Source organism: Acipenser ruthenus, chromosome 56, assembly GCF_902713425.1.
Source record: "Acipenser ruthenus chromosome 56, fAciRut3.2 maternal haplotype, whole genome shotgun sequence".
NCBI classification, from domain to species: Eukaryota; Metazoa; Chordata; class Actinopteri; order Acipenseriformes; family Acipenseridae; genus Acipenser; species Acipenser ruthenus.
Genome location: NC_081244.1, coordinates 5,159,297 through 5,173,444, shown reverse-complemented (window position 1 = coordinate 5,173,444; position 14,148 = coordinate 5,159,297). Strand labels below are relative to the sequence as shown.

Here is a 14,148-nt window from a genome sequence, read left to right as displayed (position 1 = left end):
GTAACCCATTTGCTCTCGCTCTCTCTGCAGGTCTGTGTCCTGACTGGGACTCGTGGGATCAAACCAAGCCTACAGATAACGCCCGTGAGGCCATGCAGCAAGCTGATGATTGGCTGGGGATCCCACAGGTACAGACAGACCTTCAGTGGCTGCTGGATTCAGAGTGCAGTGGATAAATGTTCCCTGCTGTAATCCCTCTCAGCCCAGCCTGAATTAACTCAACACTGCAGACTTCTGCAAAGGTCTACATCTCCTGGCATTTTAGAATTGAGACGAATTTGAAGTGTCTACCAGCAGCCAGTGTTTCTTGTTAGATATTTGAAATGTCACATTTCAGTGTGGCTTTTTTTTTCGTGAAGTATATGGGGGGAAAACTACAAAGCGGTATGCAATTCAATATGTTAGCGTAACATTATTCAGCAGGTTTCATTCAACTTTATGAAACAGAATGTGTTAATTCTGTAGGGTGATGCAAAACCATAGCTGTACCAGTTTTACAGTGTTTTAGGACTATACAGAAAATTGGACACTATTTCCATACAAGACCCATTACAATGGGCTTTTTGCATGGTTAATTTAGTGCAGAGTGTTTCATAGCTTCAAACCCCTGGATCCTGATCAATTAATAGACTTCATTTGAGTAGTTCTGAAACTCAGGACTGGGTGCAGCAGCAGGGCTAGTGTGAGTTTGCAACTCTGATATCACAATAAGGACATTTTACTGGCATCAATGTGACAAACATTGTGTAATTTGCATTGGACGCATTGATGCGTGTTAAAAAAAAAAAAAATGCATGGTTTTATACTGGTTGAACATGCAATAAACAGTAGATAAGAAACGCTATGAAACTGGCTGATATGAGTGGTTCAGTTTTGATAGAGGGTGGGGTTGTTGTTGTTTTAAGAGGATGTAAGTGTGGCTTTCACAAGAACTGTTGAATTAAATGTATTTTTAACTTCAATTGCTATCTGTTCAGGAACATTCAGTGGGTTTTTTTTCTAATTAACTGTCATTTTGCTACACAAGGAGAGCTTCCCATTTTGCAGTCACCCTAGTTTTTTGTACTCTGCTGTAAGATTACAGACCCTTGTGTGTGAAAGATTTCTTTTGTAATTACCATTGTGTTGGTTTGAATAGTGGTTGGAGAACGCGCTGGGTTGTTTTGACCTAAATTGGGTTTCACTTCGCCAAGCCACCAGCATTAACCATTTCTACAATGAAACTCTCTCCATAAACTCAGTAAAAATACACAATGGATCCAGTCAAGTAGACAAATATCTAGAGCTTATGAACCCTTGCCTTTTCATGATGTTTGCATGCCAAGTGGAGTTCGTTTTAAGGTGCTTTGGCTATCCGTCCTGCATTTCTTCCATATGTCCCCATAAAGACTAGAAGGTGTCTGTGGTTTTTTGTATTTTAACTCTGATTATTTCAATATGAACACAGAAAATTGCAAACCACAAAATCAAATTGATTTATTTAACCAGGATAGAACCCTGGAGAGGAGGTGGAAAGACATAACGTGATAAAATCAACGGCAAAAAGACAAATCATTGAAAACGGTGGGGTGGGAACAATTGATAAAATAGTATAAAAGAACCATAGAGTGAACGTCAAACTAAGGGCCCATAATAAAGAAATGAAACCTGCTGTTTACGTCTCGCCCTGTTGAACCCTAATCTCCTAACAACTGCCTCCCTGTCCGTGTCTAGGTGATCGCTCCTGAAGAAATCGTGGACCCCAACGTGGACGAACACTCAGTCATGACCTACCTGTCCCAGTTCCCCAAAGCCAAGCTGAAGCCAGGCGCCCCCCTGCGCCCCAAACTCAACCCCAAGAAGGCCAGGGCCTACGGACCAGGTAAAGCACCCCATTATCCTGCTAGTGCGGACCTTAAACTAACCAAACCAGGACTGGGTGCAGCAGCAGGGCTAGTGTGGGTTCACACCTGCTCAAACTCCTGGCTCCTGATCATTTCAATAATAACCTCACTTTTTACCAACAAGAGAATTGAACCAATATATGTTGGATTATAGTAGGGTTCAAAAGACCATCTTTTCCAGGGGGGGAAAGGGGAAGTCCAGTTTGCTAATTTGAGCTGCTTTGTCAATGAAGTATTTTCTGTTAATGGCTGGTTGGTATTGTCAGGTATCGAGCCCACTGGTAACGTGGTAATGAAGCGTGCCCAGTTCACTGTGGAAACCATCAGCGCAGGAATGGGAGAGGTGCTGGTGTACGTGGAGGACCCTGCTGGCCACAGAGAGGAGGTAATGCAGTGAAATTGACTTCCTCCTTCAAGCTCTGAAATCTGCTTAGCGAAGTAATTCAGAAACCATGCGATTCACCCAGTCATTGTCAATGGATCTGAATGACTGGAAGCCTCCAGCAGCAGAAATAAGAGTTCACGCAGCAGTATCGTGTTCATTTAATCTAGCATGTGTTTAATTGCTGTAGGAATTTGCATTTCACGTTTGTTTTTGTGTCTAGGCTAAAGTGACTGCTAACAGCGACAAGAATAGAACCTATTCTGTCTACTACATTCCGAAAGTGACTGGATCCCACAAGGTACCCTACTTACATTTGTTTCTGTAATTTCCATTCTGGGTAATGTAGTCCTACAGTAACAAAAACCCATTGGAATCATGCACACATGGGAACTACAACTCCCAGGGAGCTCTGCGCGTTCAAGCACGCAGCCTCAACTTTTTCAAAAATCTCTACATACACTTTTGATTATTTTTCTGGCTGTAAGAAATGCCGGTACACTAAGTTTCAAGCACTCTGTGGCTCAAACCACAAAATACTCAAACCCAAAGGTGTTAGCCTTAATATAAATGCAGGTGCCCAAAAAAAAAAATTGCTTGTTCATAATTTTTGTAAAGTTACACAATCCGTGTGTAACAGTATTGTCTCAATGATCCTGAAATGTCAGGAGTTTATTTCTAGTTGGTAAAATGTATTTACAAGAATATATTATGACTAATTTGTTTCATGCTTTTTCATGTAAATATGTGGTGTTAATAATAGTTAAAACAAGTCTTTCAGTCTTTTGCTCCAACACCCACCTTTCCTGCCTCCCTTCCCCAGGTGACGGTGCTGTTTGCTGGGCTGCACATTTCTAAGAGCCCCTTTGAGGTGGATGTGGGGATGTCCCAGGGAGATTCCAGCAAGGTGACAGCACAGGGACCAGGCCTGGAGCCCAGCGGCAACATTGCTAACAAAACCACCTACTTCGATATCTACACCGCAGGTACTGTCCCACAATACCACTCTGGGTAGGGATGCCCAAAAATTCTGTTGTGTCCTGCTATGTTTGTGAATGGAAATTGAAGTCCATGACAACTTTGAGAATGCATTCTAGTCGAGATCTTTTGACATTAAATGTATCAAGTCAAAATGTTTCAAATTGAATTGAGACTTTGACAGACTTATTGTCAACTTTTGCAATTGAATTAAGTATTTTTAAATCTAGCGCAAATGAGCATTTTCATGTTTTGTAATGTTACGAACGGGTTTCTGATTGAGTTGTGGACTAATTGTGCTCGTTACTGCCCCCTGTGGTAGGTGCTGGAGTGGGCGAGGTGGAGGTGGTTATTGTTGACCCCAGTGGGAAGAAGGACACCGTGGAGTGTCGCGTGGAGGACAAGGGCAACAGCAGCTACCGCTGTACCTACAAGCCAACACTAGAGGGCACTCACACCATCTACATCACCTTCTCTGGGGCCCAGATTCCCAAGAGCCCATTTACTGTGACTGTTGGACAAGGTACGGTAAACACATGCAAACTGTGCTGCAGAATTCTGTTTAGAAAAGGCTCCAAATCCCTTATTTCGCTGCTTTTTCCCCTGACTTTCCTGTGACAATTTTAAATTACTAGAGAATTAGGCTTCACCTGACTAAAGATTATCAACAGCAGAAACCGCTTTGTTGGCCAACATCAATCTTCTCGCCGGTTGGGCAACTTGGTGGTCAACTATGATGATAACCTAGTTTTGTGTTGGCCAACATTTTTCACTTAATCATTTGCTGCAATAGATTGGAGGTCTACAAATACTGTTTCCATAAGTTAGGAAACCTAAACACTAAATATACCGTTTGGAAAACCTGAATTGCACTACTCGGAACTGGACTGGCTGAATGGCCTTCTCTCGTTTGTGTAAATGTTTAATGTGAATTAGTTGCCCTCTTGAATTACTATTGCTACTTTATTTCCACCTGTTCTACTTTTTCTAAGCTGTTATCTTTTTTTCTTCCCTCAATTTCTCTGCTCCCTCGATCTCTTGTCCAGACCAACTGCGTAACCAATCGGAGTGGCCTGTGCCGATGTCACTTCCTGTTTGGATGATGTAATTTCCTTTGACGGTCCTTTTCTCTGGGTATCTTAACTGTGTGCATGCTGCTTCAAAGAGTGTTGCTGTGTAGTGTGGCGTTTTGAATTGTGGTTTAATAACCTTTGGTTGTCCTGTACTTTAAGTTTTCAGCTGAAGATTCTTTGGAAGCCATTTGGCTTCCATCACATGTTCTGTGCAGGAAGGGGATGCTGTAGTTTTAGAAATACAAAAAGCTAATGCAATGCCACTTTAGACTTGAAAACATTGGCAAAAGACAAGGTGAAAAGTTTATCATTTTATGAATTTTAGTTTCTTAGTATTTTTAAATTCAGCACAACCTCAACTTCAAGTCATGGAAGAACATGTAAACCCAGTTGTGTTATTGTAACAACTACAAGCCCGTTTAGTTTCAGAAAAATAAACAAATCAATTGTATTTGACACATTTCTCAGTTGTGATTGAGATACACGAATGGCTGGTATCCATTGAATTCTTTGAGTAGAAGTGTCAGGGTAAACGTCAGAAGTCCTAATTTATACAGCATGGAGTGGATTAGACTAGTTCTACTGTCTCACCAGTCTCTCTCGCTTGTGTGTTCTCTCTCTCTCTCTCTCTCTCTCTCTCTCTCTCTCTCTCTCTCTCTCTCTCTCTCTCTCTCTCTCTCTCTCTCTCTCTCTCTCTCTCTCTCTCTCTCTCTCTCTCATCTCTCTCCTCTCTCTCTCTCTCTCTCTCTCTCTCTCTCTCTCTCTCTCGTTCTCTTCCTTTGCCCCACAGCATGCAACCCCTCCCTGTGCAGAGCTAAGGGCCGTGGGCTGCAGCCCAAAGGCGTGCGTGCTAAAGAGACCGCAGACTTCAGAGTGTACACCAAGGGAGCAGGCACTGGAGAGCTCAAAGTCACCATCAAGGGACCAGTGAGTACCGCTCTGTGCACTTTGTTTATGTAAGTTGCACGCTTATGTCAAACTATGACGTCGTTGACACTTAGGAGAGATTTTTAAATGATTGGACCTCTTTTTAAAAGGTTAAGTTTTTGTAAATTCACATGATAGATGACCTGCTTAAGAGAGCCCTGTGTGTTCTGACAGTGCTGTATCTCCTCTATCTTCTCAGAAGGATTGAGGAACCAGTGAAGCAGAAGGACCTTGGTGATGGTGTCTACGGTTACGAATATTACCCATCAACACCCGGGAACTACATTGTCACCATCACCTGGGGCGGTCAGCAGATCCCGCGCAGGTGAGACAGACACAGGACACGCACAGTACTAGAATACAGGACACCCACACAGTGAGACATGTTGGTCCACTTTGATTTATCAGAACAATGAAGAGCTTGGGAGCTACAGGGAGATGGTCATGTTCATGTGAAGTTAATAGAAGCTAGCAAATTGGGTCAGCGGTTAGGGCTGTGTTGTAGTGCTGAGAGTCTCACCTTCCCCCTCCCTCTCTCCCAGCCCCTTCGAGGTGAAGGTGGGTACCGTGGCAGGGTCTCAGAAGGTGCGAGCCTGGGGCCCTGGTTTGGAAGGGTGGCGTAGTCGGAAAGTCGGCTGACTTGTGGTGGAGGCCGTTGGAGACGACGTCCGGAACGCTGGGTGAGTTCTGCTCTGAAAACGCTTTCCTTGACTGGGAGAACGGCTTTATTTAATACTCTGGTTAATCAAGCTCGCAGTATAACCTGGGAATGGGTCAAACTGCTATGCAACAGGAGTCTTATTTCCATCCCTTTTTAGTTACATAATCACACTAGCTAAATATCTAGGACAGGTTAGGAGACACTACTTCACACAGAGTGGTGAGGGTGTGGAGTGGGTAGTCATGTTGAGGCAGAATCACTGAGATCCTTTTAATGTCTGACTTGACAGTTTTGAGGTCAGGTTGGCTACTAGTTTGTACTTAAGATTGATCCCAATTGTGTAGAAGGCAGATCTAAGAGTGCTATTGGATTGATTTTCCATATGGCTAATCTGCCACAGCGGTGGTATGTGCAGCTCTCACCAGGTGTCTCCTCCTCCTCTTGTAGGTTTCTCAGTGGAGGGCCGTCCCAGGCTAAGATCGAGTGTGATGACAAGGGGGACGGCTCGTGTGACGTGCGTTACTGGCCCACGGAGGCTGGAGAGTACGCTGTGCACGTGCTCTGCAACAACGAGGACATCCAGCACAGCCCCTTTATGGCAGAGATCACAGCCGCGCCTGGCAAAGACTTCCACCCAGACAAGGTACTGGCTAAGACTCCGGGGTGTTCGATAATGCAGCGCATTCTGTATCCAGGTCTAGTTGAGTCTGGTGCTCGCCTACACCTCTGGCCAAAAGTTTGCTTCCCCTAGAATTCTAGGTTTGATCAATTCATTTAATTAAATAAAAATTCAATGCAATCTAGATATTTAACATGTAATCAAAATAAACTACAAAATTATATTCCAAGTGTCTACTGGAAGCTATAATAGTAGTATAGTCTTTTCATGTTCATTTTTTTGGGGGGGGGGGGGGATAACTGAACTCTTGGTTACCCCCCCCCCCCCCCCCCCCCCAATTTAGAACGCTCGGTTACCCCACCCCAATTTAGAACGCTTGGTTACCCCCCCCCCCCCCCCCCCCCCCCCCCAATTTAGAACGCTCGGTTACCCCCCCCCAATTTAGAACGCTCGGTTACCCCCCCCCCCAATTTAGAACGCTCGGTTACCCCCCCCCAATTTAGAACGCTCGGTTACCCCCCCCCCCAATTTAGAACGCTCTAAATTGGGGGGGGTATTTGAATGTTCTAAAGTGGGGGGGGGGACTGGATTTTTTGAATTGGGAGGTGGTGGAAGAGAACTCTATATTCGGAATAAAAATTTACATTTAAAAAAAAAAAAAAAACTGTTGGTAATATTGCAACTTTGGAACTGTTTCAGGTGAAGGCGTACGGACCCGGTTTGGAAAAGACTGGCCTTGCCATTAACAAGCCCACAGAGTTCACAGTGGACGCCAAGCAGGGAGGCAAAGCTCCCTTGAAGGTCCAGCTCCAGGTGACTGTTCACAGAGAGGGGAGTTGAGGGGCACGGCACCGTGGAAGAGGGATCTCTAACTCCTGTTTTCCTTTCAGGATGGCGAGGGTAACCCAGTCGATGTCCAAGTGAAAGACAATGGAAACGGCACCTATACCTGCTCCTACTCTCCCCGGAAGCCGCTGAAACACACAGTCATGGTGTCCTGGGGTGGGGTCAACATCCCAGACAGTCCATTCAGGGTAGGTTCCCATAGGTGGGCAATCGGCAAACTACACCACCCACTCGATACATCGTGGGTGTCAAATATATATCCGATATAGCGAGAGACCCATAGAAAAACAAATAGGCTAACAAACACTGTACAACCGCTCCCTCGTTTTATCGGGGGCGTCAGGGTCCAATATAAATCCTCTATGCAACCTGCTTTCTCATTTTTCGTATGAAGAAGCACAGCGTTTTTAATTCGTACAGCGGAGGGGTAATTGCTTCTCATCAACTTCAGTCTCCAATTTCATGAGTCTTCCTCTCCTTTCTCAAATGCACAAACCCGCTGCATTGAAAGAATCCATTCCCAACACAGGAGGCTTGTTGCTAGGGAGCCGACGTCACTGCCTTGTGACTTTCGCAACATTGCTGCCTGCTATAACTGAACACCTCGCTGGCTAAAATAAAAAGCAAGTAGATATTTAATTTTCTTTGTGCAATACGTGTGTATATGATAACAGTACGATATTAATGCTTTGTTTAATTGTTTTGCATATTTTGATGTGCAGTACGAAATAAAATGAACAGTAATTCTAAGTGCCTGTGTATTGCAGCTAAGGCATATGCAGTTAGACAGCAAAAATGGGGAGCCAACTCCAGGACCGCGATATATCCGCAGTATAGCGAGGGGTGATTATAACGAGGGGTGGGTGTACTTTCTAAAATCAGGTGTTGCTTTTACAGGATTAATGTATTTTAAGGTTTGACTTTAGACAATAGAACGCATGCTGCTTGGGATAAGAGTCTGTTGTATAATAAGTGCCAGACAGCTCAACTGATTTTCTGGACTTCTGAAATCTGATCTGCAGACAAACGAGATGTTCTCCTTTTATCACGCTTCCTCCACCTGCATTTTTTACTACCCTTCCTTTGTCATACCTGTGCTTCCCTTTCTCTCTTAACCCCTTTAATGCCCAATCTTTCTGTGGAGAACTCTTTTTTTTTTTTTTGGAACCAGTTCTAGGTTTGGTGCTGTTTTGCCAGCCTCGCTTAATGTATTGAAATATGTGCCCATTACCCTCTGTTCAGTCTCCAATTCCCCAGCTGTGCTGGTTTCTGTGTTAACATTGTCAGCTCCTTTTTTTTTTTTTTTAAACTTCAGTAAAATGAAATTCTCCGTCTCTCCAGATGACAATTGGTGCCGGCACTCACCCCAACAAGGTGAAGGTGTCAGGACCCGGAGTGGCCAAGACTGGCCTGAAGGCCTACGAACCGACCTACTTCACTGTGGACTGCGCTGAGGCTGGCCAAGGTAATGCCTGTCTGAAATGGGCACCAAGCTGCAACCTTTTTAAACTGTATTTTCCTTTTGTTTGTCTGAAAATAAACATTGAAACAACTAATTTATATAAAAGTATGCTTTTTAAATTATTATTTTAAAAGAATCCAGTGTTTCAACCTGGCTGTCAGCCTGGAATAGTTCCACAAACGAGGGCAACAGCAGAACCCTCCTGATTTTAAGGATGAACTAAAAATTCTGTGTTTTGGGTTCTCTCCCCAGGCGATGTTAGCATTGGTATCAAATGTGCTCCGGGGGTCGTCGGACCAGCGGAGGCAGACATAGACTTTGACATTATCCGAAATGACAACGACACCTTCACTGTGAAATACACACCTCCTGGGGCAGGCAGCTACACCATCATGGTGCTGTTCGGTGACCAGGTAACACCTTTCTATAGTCTGAAATTAGGAGGTTTAATCCAATCTATTTAATCACACCTGTGGGCTTTTGATATTTAAATCCAAATATCAATTTTTTTAAAATCTCGTCTACCATCAGAAATCTTAAATGGTGGAAGATATTCTATAAACTATCTTGCAACATTTTGTTAATCTGTGCTTTCCTTTTCACAGCATTACTACAGGTTTTATATCTGGGTCGCAATTATTTTCAAACTGTCAAATTGCATGCAAGTAAATATGAATACTACGCTGGCATTCTGAAACGTTTGCAGTGAAAAGCATTGTGTTAATACTTTGTATTTATATTTAATACAAATTTTATATCGCTAGCAACCAGGTGTGATTAATCAACTGTAGATCGCATGCTAATCGACCAATAGAAAGTCAATTTAAAACCCCTTGGTTTCAATTAGAAGTCAGCCAATACATTTCCTTAACTCCTTATACAGTAGACTGTTTTTAGTAGTTAATGCAGTCTTTTGATCTGATTTGAAATGAATCCAGCGACGAGGTTTTTCCATACTAGATCAGACTTTTAAGCTCTGTGTAGCGATCTGCCACTTTGTAAAGGTTCCGTTTTTAGTTTTGCTGGATATGCAGTACAATGCACTAGATGGCGCTGTCTCTTCTATAGACACTGACTGATTTACCCTTTTAGATGTCTATGGCAGTGCAACTAGAACTGAAGAGCAGCTCCTGAACTCGCTCCACGCAACGCAGTTGAATAATAATTAATAAATCCTAAATCAGAGGACAGTAAGAAATGAAGTATATTAAATCTATGTACTGGTCCTCTTTTTTTTGTCTTTAGATTTAGTTTTAATTCAGAATATGCAAATATTCCAGATGCTATAAACTGCCGTATCCTGTGCTGTAGGTCACAAGGCGCGATTTGCAGCCGTTGTATTGACCCGACAATCTGGAAGTAGTAGCTAATTTTATATCCTAAATGAAATCTGAAGAGCCATCCTTTTAGAAGTGATTGGGCAATGATATCGTTTTTAAAGTGTGTCCTGATTTTGATTGGTTTGTTTGCTAGGCTGTCCCTATGAGTCCACTCCGAATCAAGGTGGACCCTTCCCATGATGCCAGCAAGGTCAAAGCAGAGGGTCCAGGACTGAACAGGAGCGGTGAGTAGCGGTTTTTAGCATCCTGCGTACAATTCACTCAGCTTAATACAGACCGGTACAATCCACACCACTTCATTACTACTAACCAACACAGTCCAGCCTTCTGCTATCCACACGGGTCAGTACAGACCAGCGTAATCCCACTGCTTTAAGTACAGACCAAGTATGGAGTAGTTTCCAGCAGGCCTGAGGTCAATTACAATCTCAGCAGAATTGTTTGAAATAATTGCAGTGCAATCTTATACAATTCATGAATTGTTTCAATAATTACAATTGCACTAAAGTGACAGACAAATGGGATCACCAAAAGTAGACCGAAATGACACCTGCATCGATCAATTATATGTGAATTCCAGCAAGGCAGGCGCGTCGAGATTTAAATGCAATTAATTATATTTAATTGAATTTGAGTTGCAACTGATTCAGCCCAGGTCTGGTGTGGGTGTCCTGTATTGAGTTTACTTCCCCCCCCCCCCCCCCCCCCCTCCCCCCCAGGTGTGGAGCTTTGCAAACCAACCCATTTCACAGTCAACACCAAAGCAGCCGGGAAAGCTAAACTGGACGTCCAGTTCACTGGTCCCGCCAAGGGAGAGGCGGTCAAGGACTTTGAGATCATCAATAACCATGACAACACCCACACAGTGAAGTATACTCCAGTACAGCAGGTGAGGACTGGGGTGGGGATATGGCACACTATCAGCAGGTTGATTTGCAGTGCAGTGATTTGCTAATCTCTCTGGAATAGTGGGAACTCTGAATCCATCTACTACCCTGCGCTTTCAATATGAGGGTTTGTGGCATTTTGATATTTGTAGAATGTCGCTTTGCGTTTTAAGAGTTAGCAAATTGTTTCACAATTGAAATAAGCAATACTGTACACCAATAGACCATAACTGCTTTTGGTGGTCAACTTGCACTGGGAGTTCTATGTCCAGTTCTGGTCACCACACCAGAGATTCCAGCAAAGAGCAACAAGACTGATCCCAGCAGGGCTTAAAGGACTGAGCTACGAAGAAAGAACTGAATCCATTAAGCCTGGAACAAAATTAGGCATGACTTTGATTTTGAAGTTGTCTTAATCTTACCCAAGCCAGTACTGTAGGTGCTGTGCAGAAACCAGGAGACACTTCACACAGAGCGGTGAGGGGATGGAATGGGTTACCTAGTCATGTTGTTGAAGGAGACTCTTCTTCACACAGAGAGTGGGGAGGGGATGGAATGGGTTACCTAGTCATGTTGATGCTGATTCACTGGGATCATTTTAAGTTATGAGATCAATTAGCTACTAGGAACTGGATGGGCAGAATGGCCTCCTCATTAATATTGTAGTCCTTTATTTTAAACTGAGTGCTTACTGTGTTGGGTTACATTGGTAATTGGCGTCCAAATACGTGAAGATGGGTTTGTTTTAATTGAAACTGTTAATTGCCTCCTAGTCTTCTCCGGCGGCCCTGTGATGGGTACTGAAACATTCTCGTTCGTTCACAGGGTAACACTGGCGTGAGTGTGACCTATGGAGGTGACCACATTCCCAAGAGCCCCTTTTCTGTGGCCGTCGCCCCATCACTGGACCTGAGCAAGATCAAAGTGTCCGGCCTGGGAGACAGTAAGTGTGAAGTCCAGTCACGTTTTAACCCAGGGGTGTCAAACTCTCTTCCTAAAGGGCCACAGTGTCATCTGGCTTTAGTGAATCCCTAGTTGATTTTTACCTATGATGTGTGAATAAAAGAAAACTAAGGAATATGTTCGGAAAATAAATTGTTGCTATATGGACAACATGGGACACAGCAAAGCTAAAGTAATGTTTCTTGTAAACACTGCAGGAGGTACACTTTAACATCCAAAGAAGTGCATTAGGAACCCTCGCTCGCTCTCTCCTTTTTCACTCTTTCCTCTCTCCCGCTCTTGCCCCTTGCTCTCTTGCTTATTCCTCTCGCTCTCTCTTCTCTTGCTCTTTTCTCTTGCTCTTTCGTTCGCTCTCTTTCCTCTCTCTTGCTCTTCCCCTCTCTCTCATTCCTCTCTTGCTCTCTTTCCTCTTTCTCCTCATTCTCTTTCGTTTTCTTGCTTTCTCTCTTCAGATGGACAGGTTTATTCTCTAGCATGCCCTTCTAACTGGTCTTGCCTCCACAGAGATGCCGGTTGGGAAGGACCAGGAGTTCACCGTGAAGTCCAAGGGGGCTGGCGGTCAGGGGAAAGTGGCAGCCAAGATCACTAGCCCCTTGGGGAAGGCTGTGCCCTGCAAGGTGGAGCCAGGCCTGAGTCCGGATAACAGCCAGGTCCGCTTCATCCCCCGGGAGCCTGGGCCCTACCAGGTGGAACTGACCTACGATGGAGTGCCCGTGCCGGGGAGCCCCTTCCCTGTCGAGGCTGTGGCCCCCACCGACCCCTCCAAGGTGAGCACCTGAACCGCTGATTCAAGGATTAGATTCCTCATGCATGGCAACTATTTTCAATTTCATGCATGTGTTAATGTGATTTTAAAGGCATTGAGCATATAAAAGTTCAAGCATTAAAATGCAATGACATCTGGAAGAGGCAAATGCATGACAGCTTCATGTGAGTAAAGTTTGAACACAAACACCAGAAATTTCATTCACAGCCCTGTTAATCTTTTCTGTTTCAAAGGTACGTTGTTCAGGCCCTGGTCTGGAACACGCCAAAGTGGGCGAGACTGGGAAGTTCAGTGTGGACTGTACCAACGCAGGCCCGGCCGAGCTCACCATCGAGATCATCTCTGACAACGGCACGGAGGCAGAGGTTCACATCCAGGACAACGGTGACGGCACCTACACCATCACCTACATCCCCCTGTACCCCGGCGTCTACACCATCACCATCCGCTACGGAGGGCAGGATGTGCCCAACTTCCCAACCAGACTCACCGTGGAGCCTGCCATCGACGCCAGCGGCGTCAAGGTCTTCGGCCCTGGCATCGAAGGCAAAGGTGATCTTGACTTGGTCAAAACATTGTCTTGCCTTTCAGGAAGTTAATGTTTCGCATCTTGGGTCCTTTTGACTGCCACAGTGCCTTTTTGGGTCATGTTACTGGCTGAAAGCATGCCAGTCGATAAGGGAAGCAACTGATTGGTTATTGACAGGGAAGAAGATGGTTAAGGGGCACAATTTCAGCCTCTAGGAGACAAAGGAAGTGGAAACAGATTTCTTTAACAGTGTAGAGCTCTGGCCAAAAGTTTTGCATGAAATACTGTACTACTATTATGGCTTCTGGTAGACTTTCTTTTTTCATATTTTAATCCTAAAATTCTAGATAATGCTGAACTTTTGGCCATAGCTGTAGTAGCAAGTATGTTTTAAAATAAAAAATAACCAGCAAAACCCTCCCTTTGCACAGGTGTTTTCCGCGATGCCACCACAGATTTCACCGTGGACGCCCGCGCGCTCACGAAGAATGGCGGCAACCACATCAAGACCCGAATCAAAAACCCATCTGGCAACCGCACAGACGCCCTGATCAGAGACAAGGGAGACGGAACCTACCAAGTGGAGTACACTCCTTACGAGGAGGGTGAGTGCTGGGGCTTGTCATTTGGGGAGGTTGTACCATTTGCACAATATAGGGGTGACCCAAGCCCAAAGTGAAGCCTCTTATTCTATCAAGTAAAACACAGCAGACTAATCTGAAGAGCAGGGAAATGTTCATGATTAGAGTAAAAGGATGAAAACCAGTTTGCTGGAGGTGATTTTGGCCGAAGTAGAGTTGCTAAGGCAACAACTTAGGCTTAGAATGGGCTG

General features: G+C 44.4%; 1 protein-coding gene across 1 annotated transcript in view; it reads left to right on the top strand.

The window, feature by feature from the left end:
* The window catches only part of LOC117404347 (filamin-A), a 68,056-nt gene that overhangs the window by 31,868 nt on the left and 22,040 nt on the right, over nt 1-14,148 (top strand). Inside the window, 20 exon segments of the mRNA XM_059017302.1 lie at nt 31-128; nt 1,714-1,861; nt 2,150-2,268; nt 2,489-2,566; nt 3,089-3,251; nt 3,566-3,766; nt 5,107-5,257; nt 5,446-5,568; nt 5,786-5,923; nt 6,352-6,547; nt 7,223-7,336; nt 7,414-7,557; nt 8,711-8,834; nt 9,084-9,244; nt 10,305-10,395; nt 10,891-11,060; nt 11,884-12,001; nt 12,526-12,788; nt 13,021-13,339; nt 13,748-13,921. Of these exon segments, the coding sequence (XP_058873285.1) occupies nt 31-128; nt 1,714-1,861; nt 2,150-2,268; nt 2,489-2,566; nt 3,089-3,251; nt 3,566-3,766; nt 5,107-5,257; nt 5,446-5,568; nt 5,786-5,923; nt 6,352-6,547; nt 7,223-7,336; nt 7,414-7,557; nt 8,711-8,834; nt 9,084-9,244; nt 10,305-10,395; nt 10,891-11,060; nt 11,884-12,001; nt 12,526-12,788; nt 13,021-13,339; nt 13,748-13,921 (3,093 nt within the window).